The sequence below is a fragment of the Phialemonium atrogriseum genome, assembly GCF_030411735.1.
Source record: "Phialemonium atrogriseum strain 8032-3 unplaced genomic scaffold QBC33scaffold_2, whole genome shotgun sequence".
In the NCBI taxonomy this organism is placed as follows: domain Eukaryota; kingdom Fungi; phylum Ascomycota; class Sordariomycetes; order Cephalothecales; family Cephalothecaceae; genus Phialemonium; species Phialemonium atrogriseum.
The window spans coordinates 594,066-615,901 of NW_026848139.1; the positions used below are offsets into that span (position 1 = coordinate 594,066).

A 21,836-nucleotide genomic window follows, 5' to 3' on the forward strand; every position below is an offset into this window, starting at 1 on the left:
CAGCATCATCAGAGCAAATTCCCGCCCGGGCAGAACCCACCACAACCGTGCCCCGCCAAACCCCCTTCGGTTGGGCATCCCCGACCAGATAAGAAACGAGGGCGATCAGAAATGTCCGAGGACGAACTGATGGACTTGGAGCCACACCGCGTCGGAACGCCGTCCATTCCCAGTGAGGAGCATCGGTCCACGCAATATTCGGGCTCGCAGGGGCCGCGCAAGGAAGCGCAGAACACGAAGGCCAAAGACTTGGGCCACATGGCTGTCAAGGACCTGCTCGAGCGGACCAAGGCGCTTGAGGGTCGCGTTGCGAAGCTTGAGTGGGGTAAGATGTATGCAATGGAGCCCCAGCCGGCACGTGAGGCCGGGTCGTCTGCCGGGCTTTTCTCGGGGGTGTCGGGGATGTTTAGGGCCGCCACCGCCGATCCTCCCCAGGGCACCCAGACTCGCCAAAACGTCTTCCAGCGAAATAATCAGGAATAAAAGTCTTTAAGATTCAAGTGCTTGAGAAGGAGAAGGAGTACCTGCTACAGAAGCGCGAGAAACGGGACCAGTCCCTAGCCCAGTGCAAGCAGGAATTCGGCCGCGCCCTGAAGAATGCGCAGGCGCTCGAGTCGCGGAATACCTTCAAGGTCGCCGACAACGAAATCTGCAAGGAGTGGGCGGACCTTCGGTACCTTGTCCGGGATTTCGTCCGCCAAAACCTGGTACGCGTCGTGGCTCCGGGGGCCACCACCCCCGAGATGGCGGCGATATTCCAGGACATTGTATCAGACCCGCGAACTTTCCTTGAAAATCCTTACCTGGCCCAGACGCTATTCGAGGCCTGGATCTGGAGATGTCTCCATGCCTCCGTCTTCTCCGAGGATTCACCGGTCTGGGCGAGCGACCTGGGCAAGTCCTTCTTCACTGGCGTCTATGGCTACGCGGCAGGTTCGCAACACCTTTCTTGACTGTCATGGCTCTCATGGCACTGCTGACCCGTGATTCTCAGGTATTGCTGGCAAATCCGAAGCTCTGCAGGGTCAGCTCCACGACTGGCGATCCAGGTCTGTCGCCTTTTTAAGCCAGCTTAGCCCACCCAATGACAAGTTGATGCAGAGGCACACTGCCGACATCCAAAAGCTCCTGCAGCCGTTCAGATTGCCCGACGCCGGCCAGGACGTTTGGTGCACCTTCCCCATCATGTCCTCTGCTTGCGCGTTAGACTTGACGCTTCGCAAGTCCAGGGCCGAGTTTGTTGTATGGCCCGTTCGCTTCTCCGACAATTTACAATACAACAAAGGATCCATGAAGAGGCGGGACCTGTTCGGCGAACCACAAGATCTGGATAGCCAATCCCCCATGGCGGTAGATCTAGCCGTCATCCCAGGGCTCGTCAAGTACGGCAGCTCAGACGGCAGGAACTACAATTCCTACTTCGTGCTTCAGAAGATGGAGGTCGTCTGCGGCTTGCCTGAGCCCGAGGGCGTCTGCGGCTTGCCTGAGCCCGAGGGCGTCTGTGGCGTGCCTAAGCCCGAGATCGTCTGTGGTAACGCCAACCACCAAGATGCGCAGGGTAAAAAAAGCTCCTAGAGCGTGGTGATACGGGTGGTAATCCTTGAAAGGGAGGTAGGAGGGGCGTGTGCCTGGACGTGGAGGCCCCAGGAGGGACTTTTTTTATTTCTCGCTTTTTCAGACGAGACACAATCTCAGGCAGGCCACATGCATCAATGTTGCAAGACGATTGAGAATAATACACAGTTCTGCTTGTCAAATCGCCCATTTCTGAATACGCTTGACTGATCATAATTACTATTTCCCCCCAATGCTGCATCATTTCTCTCCTATTTCGTCTTTGGCTCATCTCAGCAGTCGCTCAGTAATACATGGTAAAATCCTGGACTTTCTGCCTGGGTAATGCGAAACAACAGAATAACAAAGATCAATGCCTGGTGCTATGCTATACATGAGAAGTCTTTGCTGGTGGTATAGAAATACAATTACGGGCTTACACTGGTCTAAACTCTAACATGGTCACGTATTACCGAGCACGGCCCCTCTCCCCCTATTTTTTGAGGGAGGCGAAGGGAGTATCAACAATAGTGTTGTAGTGACCGGGACATAGCAACATCTGATCCTGCCATTTATTGGGACCAGAGTAGTGGAGCTACATGGGCTTGTGACGTCCTGGAAACCTCATTATGAGATGATGCGAGATTCTGGCATCCTGCAACACGAAGGCATCGGAGAGAGTCAACATAGCTCAGGGCAACAAAGCGAGTCTATTTCCCATTCCCTCAACTGAGATATGCGCACCAAATTTGCCTCTAAAACCTTGTGCGGTCTACCTGTCCCATTCCAAGTAGCAGCTGTCAAGCGTCACCCATCAAGCCGACGTCCAGAAAATCCACAGTAACGTTCTTCGCCCCCTATCGCTGGCCGTTGCGGTAGACGGCAAAGTCGATTGATCCGGCCGTGAAGGTCATCTCAACCTCAAATCTGAGAGTGTAGAGGACCTCGCCAAGACTGTTGGTGAAAGTGGGCAAGGACGTGAAGTCGGGGATGGCCTCCCACTTGATTTTGCATAGCTCTCTTACCGACGCCGTTTTACGCGTTGGGGGAGAGCCACCAGTCGAAACGAGGATTGTTTCCCAGATGTGACGTGGTGGGTCACGGTATAATTGACGGTACCGATGACGAATAGGGCTGTTCTCCTTGACACGCTCGCCCTACAACCTTTAATTAGACAGCAGTACCTCCGGAGTTGAAACTTGGACACAAACCACTTTCAATAACCAGCTCATCTGGTTATTTGCCTTGAAGCATTGTTCCTTGTCGTCCCACACCTTGTCCTCTTCTAGGTACTTAAGGCGATCCCAAGGGTTCAACAACACTCGGATCCCATAGCTTGCTCTAGCGATGCGATGTTGCACGTCGACTTTAAAGATCGAGTTTAGATTTTGCTGCGTGGTCGCATGGATAACAGCACCTCGGCAGATAGCGGTCCAGCTGCATGTTTTTCTTAGCCAATCGGAAAATGTGTCCATCAATGGGATATAATTACTCACGGTCCGCTGCCTCGCGACTGTAGTACCTCGATTCCCTGTTCCGATAGCCGCTCTTTCAAGTCCTCATAGGGGAATCGACATCGCCCGAAGCCGCCGACCAAAATCACATACTGGGAACAATGGGTCTGTCATTACTATGCCAAAAGTGGGGAGGGAGGGGTTGGGAAAGAGAAAGAAAAGACGAGATATGCCTTATGGCCGTACCTTTGGTTTCTCCCCTTGCTTCTCCTGAACAGCAGTGACTTGCTCGAATACCAAGGCGGCGATCTTGTCGGTAACGGTGCGGAACACTTGGCGGATTTCTGTGGCCGTCAACTTGATGGTAGGTAGCTCCTTCAGACTGCGCCGGCGACTGAGCTCGATGCACTCGAAGGGGATATCGATTGTCCAGGTGCGGTCGCGGCCGTCGTACTGGCACTTGATACCTTGCTCCCACTCTTCATGTAATATGCGGACCCGGGTGGCAGCCTTCATCTTGTTCCAAGCCGCTTGGCCGAACTTGCTCTCCAGAAGCTTGGAGAATGCTTCGTCGGCGAATATTGCGCCACAGAGACCGCCTGAGATATTGCAAATTTAGTTGAGCTCGAGAGCGAATGTGGTGGCAACGCTGCCGGCTTCGCGCCATTCAGCGACGGGACAGACGTACCTTGGCCTTTGACCACCTCTGTAACTGTCATCGGGTCCAGCGTGACGACGTTGTAGCTGATGAGATCGGCCGTGCCTCAGCCACAGTCCACCACAACAAAATTATCACGCTTCTAGATACTAGTCAGCGCCGACGCAACCCACAGCAAATGAGACAGGCCATACCTTGATATTCTTTCTCCCAGACATGTCTGCAAGCGTGGCAAGTGCAGCAGCTTCGGGCTCCGAGACAAAAGTGAGAGTGGTATCGCCTACCATCCGTCTCTGCAAGATGCCGGCAAGCCCGGCCGCCTCCCGCATCTAGCCCGGGCATATTGCGGCCAGATGGCGGGCAGAGTGATGACGACGTGGAACCGCGAGAAATTGACCAAACTCTTGCTCACCGTTCTGGTGATAACGTTGATAGAGTGGTTCCACAGATTGCGGAGGTAGATGCTGATGGCCTCTGTGGGCGTCTTGTTCTCCTCCTTGAGCTGCTGGCGGGCTTTGGCTATATGAGGAGAGTATCGGACATCGGCCGGCAGACCTTCCTCGTCAACTATGAGTAGCTCGAACCAACGGATGGGCTCCTTCTCCTCCGAGATATCATAGCCCCAGGTAATATCAGTTCCACGACGAGAACCGCTGCCATAATGGAGGGCCGTAGGAGTCTTCTCCATGTCCTGGTTAGTATGGAGCTGTGACTCCCAGCTCGTAATAATTTCCGAATTCTCGGCCTTGCCAGTCCATGTCCATGCCACACCGGAAAACCTAGGTAGGTAGTATCGGACCCAGAGTAGCGAAGGCATTGAGTCACGACTGCCTAGAACACAGTATATGGCAGCTAGGAAGGAACGTAGGGGCGTTTTTGCTTACGTGGTTCCGAAATCGATGCCGATGATGATCGACGCTTCAGAATCAGAAGGGGCCATGGTGTTGACGTCGTGTTAGGAAAGAGGGAAGGTGCAGAGTGCAGAATCAGGTTAGAGGAGGTGAGATAGATGTGTTTTAATAGCAGTCGAAGAAATCGAAAGTGATAGAGTCTATGAACGAGAAAGATGAATGGAGATAGATGAGCTCTTTTGTCAGGTGTACGAGAGTATCGAAGGGACGAGATGCAGCGTTGGTGGAATGAGATGAATAGATTGGTATACTTGAATACGATCGAAAGGTCTAGAACGGGGAATAGCAACTCGGAAGAGAAAGGATAGTGGCGAGGTAGTTGCGGGCGGCGGAACAAATAACTTGGAAAATGCCGGTGTGGCCTCTGGCCTCCGAGGAGTGGTTCTTTCGATTCTCCAGGCAAGTACGCCGTTTGTACGGGTGCAGGCAGAAGCGAAGCGTTTGAGGTTCTACTCAACCTTGAATCTTGCATCAAACGGCCAAGGCTCTTTCGAATTCGGGTTACTTACAACATTCCAGCAAGTGTCACTGCAGAATAGGAAGCATCGTACCCCTTCATTTCAGCGCCTACGGGCGTCCAAGGCACAGAATAGTCCGTTGTCCCACTGTTTCAAGGACCTGCCTAATATGCCTGCTTCCAGGCACCACTGCTAACAACGATGCAAGCGTGTATCCTTCCGTGCTCTTCAATAGTGCGACCTGCTTCTAGATTTACCTTGGACCTCCCAATTCCTAAATCCTATCTTCTGTCCGTTTCCCAAGCAACTAGACCACAGGTGCGCTGCTAGTAGGGAGAAAGCACAAACCTGCAAGGGCAGACAGATAGAAAGACAATAACATATATACAAAATGGTAATTAGAAGGGGGAATTTGAGAACTAAAAGATAGAGTTAAGAAGGAGGAACAAAGAAAAAAGAAAAAAAGGGAAAAAAAATTGACCGATCTCAGATTCGAACTGAGGACCTGAGGTATAACTTGGCCGACTTACTGCTTCAAGCGTCCTACTGCGACTACTCCCTCTGTGCTACCGCTACACCAATCGGGCTTTTTTGGTGCTTTTGGGACTGCTTGAACTCATATATAAAGGGCCTGGCGGGTGATGGGGAAAGTGAGGCATAGTGAATGAGGCTCCTCCCAAGGGGGGAGCCATTTGAGAATGTGACTTAGTATTCACAATATGCCGTGCTAAAAAAACGCCTGTCCTACGGTGTATTGGTACGGGATAACAAAGGTCTCCCGGTGTTCAACATCTACCTAGCTCATGATAAACGACCTAGCATCCATCTCGCTCAAAAAGAACGCCTTTGCCTATCTCAAGCGACTTTACTCTCTTCCACATCTTCCCTTCTCTCCCTCCGTCTCTGCTCCCTTAACTCGGCCCTCTCGCCCTTGGTAAACAGCCCGTCTCCAGTCTCCTCTCCAAGCTTCCTGACGTCGATGTACGCCCTCTTGAGCCACTCCAAAGCGCCCTCGCTTCCCAGCCCTGGCCTCTCTAGGTACAGCCTCTCGCCCTACACCACCCTATCGAGCCACATCCCGTCCGTCCTCTTGCACGGCCCCTCCTCGGCGTGGAAGAAGTCCCTGAACAGCGAATCCACGTCCCGTAGCCGCGCGACCCCCTGAATCGCAGACGTCATCATTCGAATTGGAGTTTATCGAAAGACAGAAGTCTGAAGAACAACAACTTTGACTACCATAATCAACGATTTAACAGCAGTTGAAGTCCCTTTCAATATGGGGGCTGCTCCCTGGTGGCTCGATAACTTTGGGTTGTCTGGTATGTCGCCCACAACCTCTGACATGAGCACGGCGTCCCCGAAATCAGTCAAGACCCTTTAACTACGAGTGCCGGAACATTCTACTGTCAAGTAGATGCCTGCCTTAATTGATTTGAAAGTTGATGCTGTTCTGGGCTGGAGTCGGAGACTAACGAGACCAAGTGCGGGTAGGTTGTACACAGCATATTTATACGTGTCAAACTGTCCACTCTCACCCTTCTCTTCCTTGCGATCTAGGTTGCTTCTGCTAGCTCTTCTAGAGGTGCTGCAAGAATATCTCCTCGGAGTTCTTGGTTGATCACAAAAAGGCAATTCACTGCGAATTCTGCGAATCCACCTCAATGCTCAGTCAACATGTCCTCCTTGCCCCTCCTGTTCGCTAATGTTTGCACATGCCAATCAGTCTTTCTATCCTTCTACTACCTTAGGTAACATTGCAAATCCCGTGAGCCGAAATACAAGCGTTCTACAGCCCTGTGTATTTCAACCCGGATGGCTAGAATGGGTCATGTTATTACCAACCCACTTCTCATGATTAGAAGCTCGGTCACCTTGAGCAGGTGAAATAGAAAGGCCGTGAGACCGAACTCTCGCAGGTGACCAGTCCAGCCTCAACGGTGTGAGAGCAATCTCCAAATATATCTTCGTCCTATCACATGAGGCTGGTGAGAGAGAAGAACTGTACCTGGGTGGTTGCCATATGGTGGTCTTGAAGGAAACTACCCAATTCGACATACGTATCCCGAGTTTGACAGTTTCTGTCCTCATGAAAGAAGGACAGCGTCTCCTGATCCTCTCTGGTCGTCTTAAAAATTGGTCACCCCCCGTGGATCTGTGATGCCATCTGCCGAATACAAGAAAGAAATCTCGCCCGAGACGAAATTGAAATCCCGATGGCCTTTCCACCACTTTGCGACCGCGGCGCAGCAATTGAGCCACTATCTAAGGGCACCGGACTTCTCATAATGTTGCCTACATACCTTCCATCCTCCGGGATTTGTAAGGCTAAGTCACATCTATTGCTGACCACCACCTGTCCGGCGCCTGTCAGATCCTCCAAAATGTCCACGTGAGAGCTCCAACATGGAAATAACAGTCGATGATGGGCAAGGTCATAGGATTGAGCTGTATTACAAGATAAAATACTGTTCGAGAGAGACCGATAAGAAATGGTACCTTCCTAACTCTCCATCACATGTCTCTCAACACAGCACCTTTCGGCAGTCGAATCTAAATAATTTCCAACAACCTACACCACCTATTAATATATCAAGTTTCAATACCCCCCTCCCTAACACTCACTAATGTCCGCCTCCACAGAAACCCTTGACGAGCAATCACCGCTCCTACCACAAACCAACCCCACCTCCCCCACCCCCCCCCCCCCCCGCAACCCCAGGCCCAACAAACAGCCACCCAGCGCGCATCAACACCACTCACAATTCCCATGCCAACCCTCATGCCGCCGCCCTCTCCCCCACCACCCCCGCCTCCCCAAGGTAGACTCGAGCGCACCTCTCCCGTGGGGCGCGCCGGCGGGACTGGCGCCACGCGGCCGCCGACACGACGAGAACCTGCTCATCTGCCGGCGTGCCGTGGGGATCATCGGCTCCCCATCCTCTGACGACGACAGGGGCCTGGAGGAGGGGCAGAAGCGGGGAGGCGTGTGCGGGGCGGTGGTGCGGGCGCAGGGCCGGAAGCGGGTGCGGCACGTGTTGCTTGACGGGCTGCTCTACGGGAGCCACCTGGCGCAGGTGGTGGTTGGGGCGGCGCTGACGGCGCTGGGGCCCGAGGCCGGGAGGGATGCTGTGCTGATCACGGTGCTGGGGGCGGTTAATACGGTGGTTGCGGGGGTGCTGGCGCTGGTTAAGGGGCAGGGCTTGCCTGAGAGGCTGAAGAAGGATGAGGCCGAGTTTAGGAAGCTGAGGGACTGGATTGAGGAGACGGATGCGCTGCTTGCTGCTGGGGTGGTGGGTCGCGATAGGGGAGAGATTGGGTGTCTGGTTGAGTTGGTGTTTAAGAAGTATAATGCTGCCAAGGCGGGTGAGGAGAATAACAGATCGGAAAGTTGCGTCCAGCAGGGTGTCGATGCCGAGTCGAGGGATTCGAATTGGGGAAAGTGATGGTGCCGCGGCTAGGGGTGTTCATTCGGAGTCCTACCCTTCCCCATTAATATTCCTGGGGGGACGAAAGGGGGGAATGATAGGGGGCTGGATTAGGGATGGGACATTTGCATATCTAGTTCGGCATTCTCTGGCTGTATACCCGTGGTATTTGGCACAATATCCGCTGTAATAAAGTAGTGGGCGTGCATTGTGCATTGAGTCGCATAAGACAGAATCATGTTGAATTTAATCTGATCCACTCTGACTGGAAACGTTCGTGTCTTGCAGCCCTCCCAGCGGTGTTCAGCAGTCTCTCCTGTATCAACAGTCCTCAGCGAGCCTCCTTCCCCGAGCAAGTCCAAGCACGGGGACGTTGTCGGTAACCCCTGGTATCTCATTCGCACACCATCCGTGATCCCCACCCCCACCGGCGAGGGCCAATCCATAGCCCTTCTTGGGAATAGGCCCAACTTCTCCCTCCCGAAGCCCGGTCTGCACCCCATCGGAGCCCTCTCCGAACAGGTAGAGCGGGTCTATGGTGCCGACTGCGAGGCTTACGTACTCGCGCGACTGGGGCTGCCAGTAGAAGAACGTGCCACAAGTCGAGCAGAAGGCTCTGTAAGCTTTAGGACTGGCCTGGAATGTCTTCAGGGTCGAAGTATCCGACGTGAAGCTGAATGCCGTAGCAGGAACAGTCTGGTGAAGGAAAAACAGAGACCCGGTCTGCTTGCGGCATTGAGTGCATTGGCAGCTGCCAGACTGGTGGATCATTGTATTAGCGGGAGGATGACCGAGCGAGGGAGAACGCCGGCCGAGGGAAAGGCACTGGGCATCACCAACTGCGGCCTTAAAGTCATGGTCTTCCGGGAAATCCACACGGTATCGCAACGCGCCACAGACGCAGCCACCTTCGATGAACTTTGGAACCGGGAAGTCTCCGGCCAAAGCTTTTGCGCTAGACATTATGAGATGTTGCCGGTGAATAGTGAGTGTTGAGTGGAGAGTGGTGAGTTGCGAGTTTTCCTGCTGACTGTGATCTTAGAGGAATATATAGTATGTGTAGTTCCTCTATTGCCCGCATAGTTTCACAGAACCAGGAACAAGGCGCGCCCTGTGTTCTTCATACCAAGCAGAGAGGCGACACTGGCCAATCTGTGGCGGGGATCAGCGCGTAGCGCGCCCTTCGACCAGGGCGTAGGCGTGACATCACCACTCGGCCGCAGAAAGAGACGCCAGGCATACGCCAACATAAAACGAAATCACGAGACAGAGGCCAAATATAAGGTCAGACTTCATCATAATATCGATGAATTATTTTGACAATTACTTAGCTGCTAACGTTGTCATGAAACCTTCATCACCATCTAAGTCAGTTTCCCACTGGCAATGTCAACAATATTCACCTGGGATACAAAATACATAATACAAACAAATATTTAAACCATTATCTTAACGATTGGATCGAGGAGAGACGTAGAGGATATCAATACCAAGGCCTGTCATTCAGACGCCTTTCGCGTCGTTCCAAGCCTCTCTTTATAGGAGAAAGCTATCCCGTTCGCTGCGACTAAAATAAGAGTCGTTGCATACTAGACCGATCAACACGATATTGAAACGATCCTGAGGTCCGTGGCCTTGGCTGATCTCCCCAAATGTTCTACTGTGAACAGTTGATTACAAGCCTGACCACGGTCACATAACAATGTATGTACATAGTAAGTTGTGGTCCACTGCCGACTCAGCGCCATTATCTCGGGATGTGTGGGGAGTATGTAAGACGGGTCAATGTAGTGTAATATGGGGTAAGCAGCCACCCCCAAAGTTAGCTTACGCCGTAGCCTTCGCTTATTATCGAGGTCGCAGCCTGTGCACCACCACCACGGACGGGATGAGAGACATAATTCCCCAACAGACGAGCCGAATCTTTGCACAACCAAGGATTGGCAAGAGTAATTTTTGGAAATGGGTAAATCCGGCAAAAACAACCCCAGTACTTATATAGAAGCCAAGTCGTGGCAGGGCAGAGCTGCAAGTCATCATAATCCATGTCTGCTCCGCCCCACCAGCCAAAGCTATAATGTAGGCGCATAAGATGCTGGTTGCTATGTCAGAATCCAACGCAATCTGCCCGCTGTGCCACAGAGTTTGAAGACTGCCTTCCAAGCCGAGACCATTTTGGCACTCATGGTTGGCTTAACGGTAATCTGTGCGGATCGTGTAACCAGGTTGGTGATGGATCGGAGCGGCGATAAATGAATTAGGCCCATTTATAGCACGAAAATGGATTCCGTGCCGTGCACCCCCAGAGGATTATTCAGTGCTCTGGACGGTGTTCCCCAAGTGGCTCGGCTTACTACGACCCCTGTTCTCAGGCGCCGGGGCATTCCACAGGCGGCTGCCTTCTGTGCGTGCTGCACTGTAGAAGGATATAACTTGGCGATGACTGCCCCAGGCTAGAGGTCAGAATGAATCGACGTGTTTCTGCAGGATAATTGGTGGGTGAAGAGATGGTGGTGCTGCATCTCTCGATCCCCACAATCTTCATCTGTGGATCTTGCGGCCCATCCCGCTGCCTTGCATCTAGACCACCAAAATGCCCGTCATACAAATTTTACAAAGGGATGGCACCCCTTTCGCCGCCGGCATCACGCGGCGGGAGCCCGGCAGGCCGGATACCCAAACATGGATCACTGTCGGCATCATTGCCGGTACCATGCTTCTCGCCACAGCCTTCGTTGTGTCTGTCACCGCATACTTGAGGCGCAGGCAATACCGACTCGAGAGGAGAAGAGAACCGCAACTATCCTGGAACGAATTCCAGAAGAGGTCGAAGATGACGGCCGAAGATCGGATGGATGAGGAAGAAGTCCAGAGGTGCATCATGATCCGGAAGTCTCTCGCCAGCCGATCCTTCGGGCCGAGTAGCCAGGCGGACAGCCATTCGATCGACGTGCAAGATGGCAAGCATACCGGACTTAAGGAGGATTGGAAAGAATGGGAGGCAAGGATGACAAGGGAGCGGTCAAACTCGCCAGGTGAACACCCCGCATTGATCTCATCACCCGAGATCCCGATACCAGACCGAGCCAGATCAAATTCGTCAACTCGAAGCCCGCCATTGAAGGGACAAACGGCTGCTCAACTTCAGGCACTGCCTCAGCTCGAATCGCTGCCGGGTTCACAGACGACTTGGACTCGGCCGCCCGACCCACGCTCACGCCAGATAAACGGGCAACCTGTCTAACTTCTTCCCGTTCGGCCTGGACTGGTCTGACGTTTGAACCGAGTTTCGGGGCATCTTTGAGATTCGGGTCAAGTGACAGGTCGCAAGTTCAAAAGTGCGGCTCTATACGGCTTTTCAATGACAGGACCTTGCTGAGGTAGGGCTGTTAATGGCAGAGGTCTCGGGAATGTCACCGAATTTCGACCACAAGTCTCAATGTGCGGCGGACTTTTAGCGGATAGACGCTATGAATTGCACAAATTAGCACCGCCAAGGGCAATAATACGCTGTGATTACAGCACGGAATGCTCCAATAATTATCAGGGTGACTTCCCCGCAGGCTCTGCACTAACAATGGAGCCTAAGTTACTGGCGCCCACTTTTTGCCTGGAACCTTCCCCGGGTTAGTCAGCAACTGTCATTCTCTTTGTACTTGAGTGGCAAGGCAAACCAAACCATCAGCCTCAATTCTACCTTTCGCATCCGCTCTCCTATTGTCGCTCGCTCGCCGTTAAATACCATCGTCGACAACTCTCCCTGCCAATCCCCACAGAGTTGACTGCCGTAGCCGCATCCTGCAGACTCGACGATTCCGGTCGACTATTCTTTGTTCTGAAGCCGTTCGACTCGATCCAGTTCCACGCCATCAGACACCTTCGCTGGTCCCTCAGAACGGTCGGCTGGCCGAGTTTTTTCTTCCTCAGACGACGGCGACTACCTTTTCTTCTCACCCGCAACGCCTCCGCCTCCACCTATTTCTCTGAGGCCGTCGCGGAACATTCTTTTGTCCTTGGCACCCGTCTATTTTATTTGAACGTCCTTGGTCTTTCCTGATATTCAACATTTCTCCACCATCCTCTCCTCCTCGGATTGATCTCCGCTTCGACCGGAACCGACGTCAAGGATAATACTCATCAGACCGTGGCATCGGGAGACAATCGACATCACCTCCTTCTTTCGCGAGTGGAGGCAGGAGCACCAAGGGGTCGTAGGGGAGACTTTGAGAAAGCTTTAAATCGGTCGTCGAGATCCCGACGGCCACCAAACACGGACAAGACGCATTCTCCACTCTTCCATAAGCTCGCTACCGCTATCTTATATCAGAAGTCTTTGTTCCCCGATTTCCATACTCGGAAAGTCGTCGACGAGAAGAGACTCGAGCTCAGGAAGCAGCGTCGGAAGAGGAAGAGCAAGCGACAGTCGCTCGATAAAGCTAGCGGAACCTACACAGCCAACTCCTACCTGCCCAAGATGATACCTTCTGCGGCGGCAGAAGCCAGCGCGAAGGCCGAAGCCGAATACAGGGAGAACCTCAACAATATTCTCACCTGCCCGGACTGCAAGGAGTTCCCGCCGAATCTGATCGAGGAGTTCTCCTCTGGGGATATGGTGTGTGGCTCGTGCGGCCTCGTGGTCGGCGAGCGCATCATCGACACCCGTTCTGAGTGGCGTACCTTCTCCAACGATGACCAAGGCAATGACGATCCTTCTCGAGTCGGCGACGCACCCAACATGCTACTCGAGGGCTCCCAGCTAGAAACGACCATCGCCTTCGACGGTGGCAAAGGTTCCAAGAACCTATCCCATATTCAGAACAAGATGGTCAACGACAAGGCGACCAAGTCGCTGCTCCAAGCATACCGTGAGATTGGCACTCTGACAGACAGTATCAATGCTGGCAAGGCTGTCTCGGACGCTGCAAAGCACATCTACAAGCTCGTCGAGGACGCCAAAGTCCTAAAGGGCAAGTCCCAGGAGGCCATCATCGCTGGCTGCATCTTCATCGCCTGCCGGCACAACAATGTCCCCCGCACGTTCCGCGAGATCTTCTCCTTGACTCGGGTTTCGAAGAAGGAGATTGGCCGGGTGTTCAAGCAGCTCGAGACCTTCCTCGGCAAGCAGGATGTCAACGTCGTCAAGAACCAGACCCACGACAAGTACCACGGCAAGGGCTCGACCAGTGCCGACGAACTCTGCGCCCGCTACTGCAGCCAGCTGCGCTTCCGCAACTCGCAGAAGATCGAGAAGGTCTCGAGGGCCCTGGCAGGCAAGACATCCTCGGTGCCGGATCTGGCGGGACGGTCGCCACTGTCGGTGGCCGCAGCCTGCATCTACATGGCGTCTCACCTCATGGGCGAGGGCCGGCCGTCAAAGGAGATCGCGCAGGTAGCCGGCGTTAGTGACGGCACTATCAAGACGGCGTACCGGTTCCTTTTCCAGGTCAAGGAGAAGCTGATCGAGCCTGACTGGCTTGCAAATGGCCAGGGCAACGTTGAAAAACTACCGGCCAACTAGGAGATGTAGCGGTAGCAATGGGTGATTCCATGATGCTCCCCTTTGAGACTTTGGTCTGCTCGGCTGCAGAGGTTAGAGCACGTTGACGGCCACCAGCAAAAATCGCTCTGAAATACGGGCGTTTAGTACAGGTTGCCTTGTTTTGCGAGGGGGTTAGTCTCTGATTCTGCATTTATTGCACTGCGTTGCCGTTTTTATCTCCCCCCCCCCCCCGCCCTTGGGGAAAGGGGTGGACGTGGACAGAGGGGACAAACTTTTGCCGCCGTCACGGCATGGGGGACAAAACCGGTGACACGGTTTCCTATATACTGGGCAGGGTTGCCGTGACATGGCCATTATGCTTCGTTGCTCTACACCGGCTAGTTGGTCTCAGATTGCTTAGCTAGTTCGGCCGGTAGGCGCAATTGAAACAGTGTCAGCGAACCTGTCATTTGCCTGTGTTGGACCGTGATCGTCCCAGCCCAGCCCAGCCCAGCGCAGTCTAGTCCAGTCCAACAACCCTTCGGTCACTCGTCGTGGGAGGTAGGTTGTGGTTTGTATTACCGTCCCCTTTATTTTCCACCTCACCTGCCTACCTTCACGCCTCCCATCTTGGTGTGGGCAAGTGCTCAGCAACCATTGTGTCTAAACATTTCGAGGATCCTGCTTCTGGGGGGTGGCATTCTCGATCACGGGCTAGAGGATGAACTCGGGACGAAGAGAAGTTCTCGAGTGTCAAAACATTGGATATTTTGCGGCTTTCGGTTGTATCTAATGTTGGCTGCTCTACCTCGCGGCAAGTGATGGCAGCTTTGGCCGAGGCGTGTGCGATGCTCGCTTCCACGTCCTTGTACCCAGGTAGACAAAGGGCCCGGTCATTCAATAACCTACCTAGTTACCCGTTGGAGAAACATTTGCTACTCTCAGTAATGCCATACCATGGACAACTCGTTTGATGGCCACAGAATTACCTTGTGCAGTACATACTTGGCCCGTCCGGGAGTCCTCTTGTTGGCATTGAAAACCGGAACCTAAAGTCTTTTGGCCAGGCTGCATTAGTGGACGCAATCTCCCGAGACCTCAGCAACACTCGGTATCCCATCGAGATCGAAGGTTACATGCAGATAAGCACCTACTCAACTCTGATCTGAGCTGACTCCACTGTGGCTCGCAGAGGGATCCATTTTTGAGGCTATCACGTGCGTGGTCTACACACCACCATAGTCACTCAAAAACTCGACGAGGGATTCACTCGACACCGTGTAGACTAGCCGAGGGCCACTTGATGAGTCCTTCACAAATACATATGTATAAATATGACTAGGTTCCATTGCGCCGACCGTATGACCTGCTTGTATTTGTACTAGACGGGATCCTTCCACCAATGTCCGCGAAACTCGTGGCGTTTCGACCTCGGGAAGCCAAACTCTGATTTCGCGCAGAGTGCGCCGACCAGGATTGCTCCAATTCGTCGCCCCGATTGCTTGCTCGTGCGCAGACATGACGAAGAAGAAGAAGCAGCCGCCAGCGGAGGAGGGGAGCCAGGTCAATGGCCAGTCCTCGCCACCCTCGCAGCCGTCAGCGCCGCCAGTCCTACCTTCCCTTCCTTCAAACTCCAAGAAGGCGACGAAGGCCAAACCTCCGCCGTCGCAGCCATCATCGCCGGCCCTCATTATCTGCCGTAATAAGTGAGCTCTTCCGCCCTCTGCGTAGCCATTGCGCGCAATTGGTTCCACCGCCGGACCCCTCAGAACCTTCGGAATCCATCCCCAGAAGCCTCTCGTGTTTTTTCTGCATCCCCCGCAACCCCGCGCCCCAGTTGCCCCCTCCTGTCCTTCAGTCTTTGAGCTGACAGAGAACTGAACTTTTGCAGACACTGGCGATACATCTCCTCGTTCCACGGCCCTTGGCTGCAGTTGCCTCCGGAGATACTCGACACCCTTGCGCACGCGAACTACAACACACCCCGACCGCGCCCCATCGACCCGGCAGTCTTCTTCGACCTCGTCAAGATCAGACGGCTGGTCGACGATGCCACGAATCTTGCCGTGCGCGCCGCGAGCGGGATCGCGTCGTCCGCGCTGTCGAGCATGGGCAATGCGCCGCACCACAACTCGCCCCTGGGACTGGGGTTTGACCAGGGAGGCGGGAGAGGGCACACGAAGCTGAGTCGGGAACGGAAACACAGGATGCGCGAACAGGCGACGCAGAAGCTGTCCAAGGCTTACCACCTCGACGAGATCGCTTCCAGCGTGGCGACGATGCAGAGCACATCCACGCTGGAAGACGTGGCGTCGCTGGTACTGCAGAGGAGCAAGGACGACGAGGATGCGAAATACGTGCACTTCTTCCACGAGAAGATACCTAGTCGGCAATTGGCCGAGAGCACGAGCCTCGGTCCCTTGGACGAGGTCATAGCTAGCAGGCCCACCGAAGGGGAACCCTTACGGACCAGGGCAACCGTGCGGGTGTTCAAGGAAGACTATGAGAGGGCTGCAAGGGATCTCACCGAGGCGTTGAGGGTGCACCGCCTGTACCGGGCGCCCCATACGGCTCCGAAATCGCATACGCAGGAGTTTGCGGGTCACGAGGTCCAACAACCGCGTGGCACTCGGAGGCACGAAGACGTCGTCTTGCGCGAGGAAGAGCAGCCAAGCAGCTTGGAGATCCAGCTGCTCTTCCAGAGAGCGGGGGTCTACCTCGCAATCGCTTGTCAGCATGTTAAAGCAGCATTAATAGACCCGCGTCCCCCGAGCAGGCGCCAAACGGCCGGCGCGGAAGCTCAGAACGGGAACGGAGAAGCCGTGGAAACGGGATCGCTGCCGGAGCTGTCCCCTGCGGAACAGGAGGCTGAGAGAGCGCTCCTCGAGGAGCAGAAATCGGCCCGGAAGCTAGTCAAGACAAACGCCAAGCGGGCGTTGCGAGACTACATGGCGTACCTCTCGCACTTTGAATACTCGCCGGATCTTCCCATCGAAACAGTCGAAGACTTTGCCAGGAAGGTCAACCAGACTGCGAACGGAATCCGCATCCCCCGTTCCCAACCTCATATGGCACGACCCACCGGGCAGGCCGTGAGTGGCCCCAGGGGCACCGACATGCCGTACCACTTGTACTCCCTGTCGGAACTATTCGCAGCCAGCCCACCAGCTGGCCTCCCCCCGTATCCGAGGACCGACATGGTACCCGCACGCCAACCACCCGCTCAGGAGACCACCGCCGAGACGCTGACCTACCACCCGCTCCTCACCGACGCCCTCCACTCCCTCCTCCTGTGCCACTGCCTGGCCCAGACCTCGGCCAAGGAGCTCCTGCGACACGCGTACATGGTCGCCCGCCTCGCCCGCCTGGCCGACGGCTACCCCGTCTTCCAGGCCAGCCGCTCCCCCGCGCGCGCCGACTGGATCGAGGTGCTCCGCCGCGGCGACAACTGGATCCAGTTGTCGGGGGCGTGGGAATCCCTCTGTGCGCCCGCCCCGCTGCCCTTCCTCCAAGGCTCATCATCCGGAGCCGGGCCCCCGCCATCATCATCATCATCGCTGCCGGCCAAGCAGCCCAAGGCGCTGCTATCCGCAGCAGCAATAGCAGGCGGCTCCTTGGACGAACAGCAGCAGCAGCACCGCGTCACGGACGACGACCTCACCTTCAGAGCAGCGGTGCGGGCCCGCCAGATGCGCGCCGAGGAGGACTACCGCCTCAACGAGGCCGTCGCCGCCCTGGACGCCAAGCTCATGGCCCAGGAGCTGGGCCACGACGCCTCCGCCGGACAGCCCGCTGCTACTACCCACCCGACGACGACGACGGCGGCGGCGGCGGCAGCCACCGCGACGCCTGCGCAGACGCAGCCGCCACCACCACCAGCAGGCCCGCAAGCAAAGGACGTGCAAGCGCCCGCGCCCGCGACCACAACAACAGCAACACCGGTCACGGCCACGGCTCCCGCCCCCGGGCCCCGCCGCTGGGTCGTCGACGACGGCAGGGAGTATCCGATCCTGACGGAGCGGGCCGGCGCAGTAGCGCGGTGGGTGCGCGAGGCGCCGCCCAATGCCGGGTCCGTCGAGGGCGGGGCTGGTCCGGAGCGCAGGAGGCGCAGGAGGGGTGGTGGTGCTGGGCGCGGCGGGGGTCGTGGCGGTGCGGGTATGATGGGGATGGGGACGGTGGCTCAGGGGGTGGTGGGTGAGGAGATGACTTGTACTGGGTAGGTTGGCTGGGAAGGTACCTAGCTAGCTAGCTGGTTGAGCAAAACGGCGGACGGGGGACAACGAGGATGGGGGTTTGCAAATATACTTAGCACATCATCCGTCACCCTGTACTGTACAGCCTCTCCGTTTAGCGAAAATAGAAAATAGCCCCCCATCTCATTGTGGGGAAATTGCTCTTCTCTGAGGAAAATGAGATTCCCTTTCCCAAGTGGTATTGGTATCATACACATCCTGATTCCGGGTGCCGAGAACGCCAGATAGGACCAAGTACTGTATAGCCTCATCCATACATCCATCCATCCATCCATCCTTCCTTCCATCCACCCCTCCATTTCCCCATCCATGCATCCGATTCATCCACCCAGCCTTCCATCCCACCTCAGAGCATCAAGGAAAATCCACAAACAACCCATCATCAGCGTCCAACGCACCAGCCCTTCACACCCAGCTGATCCCTCCCCCTCCACCACCACCGCCGATCCCCATCCCCGTACTCAGAAACGCATCAATCTCCCCCACGCCCTCCGTCTCAAGCACATCCATCAACTCGACCTGCTGCTCGACGCTCAGGCTGCCATGCCTCTCGGGCGGGAAAGCGTACTGGAGGAACGGCGGGCCCCCGCCACCGCCCGCCGCAAAGCCACCATCGCGGGAATCCCCCGAGAGGCCGTATCCCCCCCCCGCGCCGCCGAATGCGAATCCGATGCCGAGGCCCGAGAACGGCGCCGCGGCGGCGGCCGCGTTGCCGTAGTCGTCGCCCCAGTAGCCGCCCCCGCCGCCCATGCCGCCGCCGGGGAAGGCGTACGGCGAGATGAATGGCGGTGGGGGGCTGAACCAGTCGGTTACGGTCGTGGGCGGGAGGGGTCGCTGGCGGGCGGCGGCGCCCTGTTGGGGTGGTCCCGCTGGGATGGTGAAGGTCGCCGGCGCGCGGGGTGGTTGAGGCGGGGGCGGCTGTGTGCGTGCCTGCTGGTTCGGCGGGGCTGGTTGCTCGCCGGGTTCGTACTTAAGGTTCGCGGCTGGGGCCGGACTTGCTTGGGCGGCGGTGACCTGGGCGGGACTGGCGTACGGGAGGGTCGGGGTCGGGGTCGCGCTCTCCATCTTGATCGCCGGCGGGGTCGGCGAGAGGCTGCTCATATCTGACTCGCCGTGCGACTGTGGAGCCAGTGATCGCGGGGGAGTGGGCATGGTGTCCGCGCCGTAGGTCATCATCGACTGCGAGGTGTGCTGCGAAAAGGGTGACTGTAGAGATGGTGAGGTCTGGGTATTATACGGCGTATTGGGCGTTAGAGGTCCCGATTCCCCGGCCGGTTTTGTCTGCGCAGACTGAGTAAAGTCCGGCGGGAAATGGGAAAACCGGCGACCGTGAGAGTCTGTGGCGGGATTCATAAAGATGGAATTTGAGCGGAATGTTGGATGTGAATTCTGGAAGGGTGATGAGTCGGGATCAAAACTAAACCCAGCCGACATCTGTTCAGGCGTCGAGTCGAAGACGTGGCCAAACTGAGGTGGGTTGAAGGCTGGCCGTGGCTGTGCGCCCTGCTGTTGCGTTGCCCTCACTGTCGAAGCCGAGGCTGGTGTCGACGTCGACACCTCAGAGGCGGAAGGAGAGTCGGTGTCTGCGAGAGGAGGGGGTGTATGAAGCGCGCGATTGCCATTCGACTTCGGCGGTTGTGGTTTCTCCTTGGCTGCGTAACTTTGCAAACAGGCTCGAGCAAAGACAGCATACAATTGCGATGCGGCTGTCGTGCCAGGCCAGCGTTCCGAACACTGGTCGACAATGTCCAGAGATATGTTGATGAGCTCCTCCGACGCTTCTCGCGTATGAATTTCTCTCACTTCCGGGTATGAGACGGCCCAAAGAACTATGTTGAGCGACGTATAGACTGTCAATAGGAAGACCCAGGTGATATCGACGGCAGCCCTCTTCACTTGCTGACTGGAGAGGTCAATGACGTGAGCCGCGCTCTCGAAGCACCTCAAAGCAGCTTGCTTCGTAGGCTTAGGGACCTGAGGCGAGGGGCGGTAGAGGAATATCACCATGGTATGATAGCGGCCGGTAAACCTGCTATGGCTGTGAGCATCGAAACAAGAGACACGGTTCTTACACGGAATTTCTCACCATGGTTTGCACCATTCTGGCTTGTCCGGGGATGCGTCCTTCCATTCATCAAGCTTCTCCATCATCTGGGTAAACCAGGGATGGTCTTCATGCTTCGGCTCGCTCCGTTTCTTCTCATAGAGAACGCGGCGTATCTCGGCCTGCAACAAACGCATCTTACAAAAGTGTATCGAGACAAGCTTCCTCTCGCTCGGCGGTCCTTGCTTGATTCCTGCTGCTGTGATATTCTTGTCGTCGACTGTGGCGAAGAACTTGACATCCATGAGGTCGTCGCCTTTTGCAAACCCACTTGGACGTCCCATGCTGTGTGCCAAGCCAAACTCGTTGGTTGTCACGATCCAGCTAAGGCGCCTCCGCATATCAAGAGTCAGGGGGTCGACAAGTCCTATTGAGCACCCAGCTGTGATGGTCTTCTCCTCTCCGAGGCCGAGCTGCTGGCAAATCCTCGTCGCAAGGCCGATGATGTAATAAACGGCCGTCCTCGTGGGGGTTAGCAGAGAATACTGTCCTATCAAGACCAGGCACTGCAGTGTCTTCAGATCTTTTGGACGGACGACGTCCTCGAAATGCTGCATGGCGGACAGGTAATAGCTGTCGGCCAGGCCAGCATATTGGGTGTCGAGCTTCTGGAGGCTGATGGCCATGACCATGCGCACTACGAAATTCTTGAACGGATCTTGGCAGCCATCGAAGACGTCTTCGAGATCCTTTTGAAGCGCTGGTTCGTGTAATGCGGGGTGGAAAATCTGGGCTGCATGATGTTAGCTTCCTCCGTCAAGACTGCCTTCCTGGTTCGTGGGAATTCCATGACAAAAAGCAGAGAACTAGCATACCCCTTTGATTGAATACCTCAACCAGCTTGTCCGCGATTGACCGTGTCGGGAGGCTTTGCGCCGGGTGGGCACTGATCATGGGATAGCTCTTTTTCCTCGAACCAGGAGCACTGACGCTGCCCCTGTAGCCGACGATGCTTTGCATACGGTCCGCACGCGCTCGCCTCCGGGCACGAACCTCGGGTATCAAATCCGATATGCTTTTGGAGTCTGTATGCCGCTTCGCTTCCTCCATCATTATCCTCGTCATGGCAATTCCGCTGCTTGGCCCCAAGAACCGCGGCGTCTCGTCGGTCTCGCTGAGGCGTATGAGTCCCCCTGGCCGCACGATTTCCTCATTGTCTTGCGGGTATTCGTCATCCTCATTGGTATACTGGGCCAGCTCAGCCTCGAGCTGGCGCACTTTCTGCTGCAGCCTGACGACATAGTACCGGCTAATCTTCCTGCCCTTTGTGGTGTCGAAGTATTCGCATATGGAACCGGAGCGCTCGCAAGGCAGACAGCGGGGAAGTGTTGGATCGCATCTCGACTTCCTCTGTTTTGGAGACGCTTGGTTAGACTTGGCGGGGCACAATGATATGTAGCCCCGCGGGGGGGGGGGGGGGGGGGGGTGGGGGGGGGGGGGCCGAAAAAGGGACGAGACAAACCAGACGGCACCGCCCCCCCCCCGCAAAGGTATTTGGGATGCGATCCGGCGGGCCAACCCGCAAGTACCGGTCAACGGG

General features: G+C 55.7%; 7 protein-coding genes and 1 non-coding gene across 8 annotated transcripts in view; 4 read left to right on the top strand and 4 right to left on the bottom strand.

Annotated features, from left to right (window-relative positions):
• Nucleotides 1–111: 111 nt before the first annotated feature.
• On the top strand, nt 112–1,691 carry QBC33DRAFT_591769 (uncharacterized protein; the record flags this gene model as incomplete). The annotated part of the gene is made up of 3 exons (XM_060431659.1): nt 112–325; nt 487–933; nt 995–1,691. The coding sequence occupies 3 exons, from the start codon at nt 112–114 to the stop codon at nt 1,573–1,575; spliced, it is 1,242 nt and encodes a 413-aa protein (XP_060287677.1). The 3' UTR covers nt 1,576–1,691.
• Nucleotides 1,692–2,411: 720 nt separating this feature from the next.
• QBC33DRAFT_608443 (heat shock 70 kDa protein 12B) lies at nt 2,412–4,606 on the bottom strand (the record flags this gene model as incomplete). The annotated part of the gene is made up of 9 exons (XM_060432362.1): nt 2,412–2,711; nt 2,766–2,991; nt 3,051–3,160; nt 3,255–3,607; nt 3,697–3,771; nt 3,805–3,808; nt 3,861–3,995; nt 4,040–4,445; nt 4,551–4,606. 9 exons carry the CDS (start codon nt 4,604–4,606, stop codon nt 2,412–2,414), a joined length of 1,665 nt encoding a protein of 554 aa, XP_060287678.1.
• Nucleotides 4,607–5,512: 906 nt separating this feature from the next.
• On the bottom strand, nt 5,513–5,622 carry QBC33DRAFT_t21. Its single transcript has one exon. It is a non-coding gene; the product is annotated as a tRNA-OTHER (tRNA).
• Nucleotides 5,623–7,524: 1,902 nt separating this feature from the next.
• On the top strand, nt 7,525–8,564 carry QBC33DRAFT_591779 (uncharacterized protein; the record flags this gene model as incomplete). The annotated part of the gene is made up of 2 exons (XM_060431660.1): nt 7,525–7,527; nt 7,855–8,564. 2 exons carry the CDS (start codon nt 7,525–7,527, stop codon nt 8,476–8,478), a joined length of 627 nt encoding a protein of 208 aa, XP_060287679.1. The 3' UTR covers nt 8,479–8,564.
• A 67-nt stretch (nt 8,565–8,631) lies between these two features.
• On the bottom strand, nt 8,632–9,666 carry QBC33DRAFT_523797 (Mss4-like protein). The gene is made up of 2 exons (XM_060426668.1): nt 9,301–9,666; nt 8,632–9,219 (listed from the first exon to the last, which is right to left on the bottom strand). The coding sequence occupies exons 1-2, from the start codon at nt 9,421–9,423 to the stop codon at nt 8,782–8,784; spliced, it is 561 nt and encodes a 186-aa protein (XP_060287680.1). The 5' UTR covers nt 9,424–9,666; the 3' UTR covers nt 8,632–8,781.
• Nucleotides 9,667–11,053: 1,387 nt separating this feature from the next.
• QBC33DRAFT_554636 (uncharacterized protein) lies at nt 11,054–13,978 on the top strand (the record flags this gene model as incomplete). Its single annotated transcript, XM_060429535.1, has 2 exons — nt 11,054–11,495; nt 12,822–13,978. 2 exons carry the CDS (start codon nt 11,054–11,056, stop codon nt 13,976–13,978), a joined length of 1,599 nt encoding a protein of 532 aa, XP_060287681.1.
• A 1,183-nt stretch (nt 13,979–15,161) lies between these two features.
• On the top strand, nt 15,162–18,126 carry QBC33DRAFT_464932 (uncharacterized protein; the record flags this gene model as incomplete). Its single annotated transcript, XM_060425132.1, has 2 exons — nt 15,162–15,645; nt 15,831–18,126. Coding segments are annotated over exons 1-2 (2,484 nt in total), but the record flags the coding sequence as incomplete, so codon positions are not given.
• Nucleotides 18,127–18,597: 471 nt separating this feature from the next.
• The window catches only part of QBC33DRAFT_444583 (fungal-specific transcription factor domain-containing protein), a gene marked incomplete at both ends in the record, with an annotated part of 3,541 nt that continues 302 nt past the window's right edge, over nt 18,598–21,836 (bottom strand). Inside the window, 3 exons of the mRNA XM_060424280.1 lie at nt 18,598–20,221; nt 20,279–21,029; nt 21,112–21,646. Coding sequence (XP_060287683.1) covers nt 18,598–20,221; nt 20,279–21,029; nt 21,112–21,646 — 2,910 coding nt within the window. The remainder of the gene's footprint in view (nt 20,222–20,278; nt 21,030–21,111; nt 21,647–21,836) is intronic.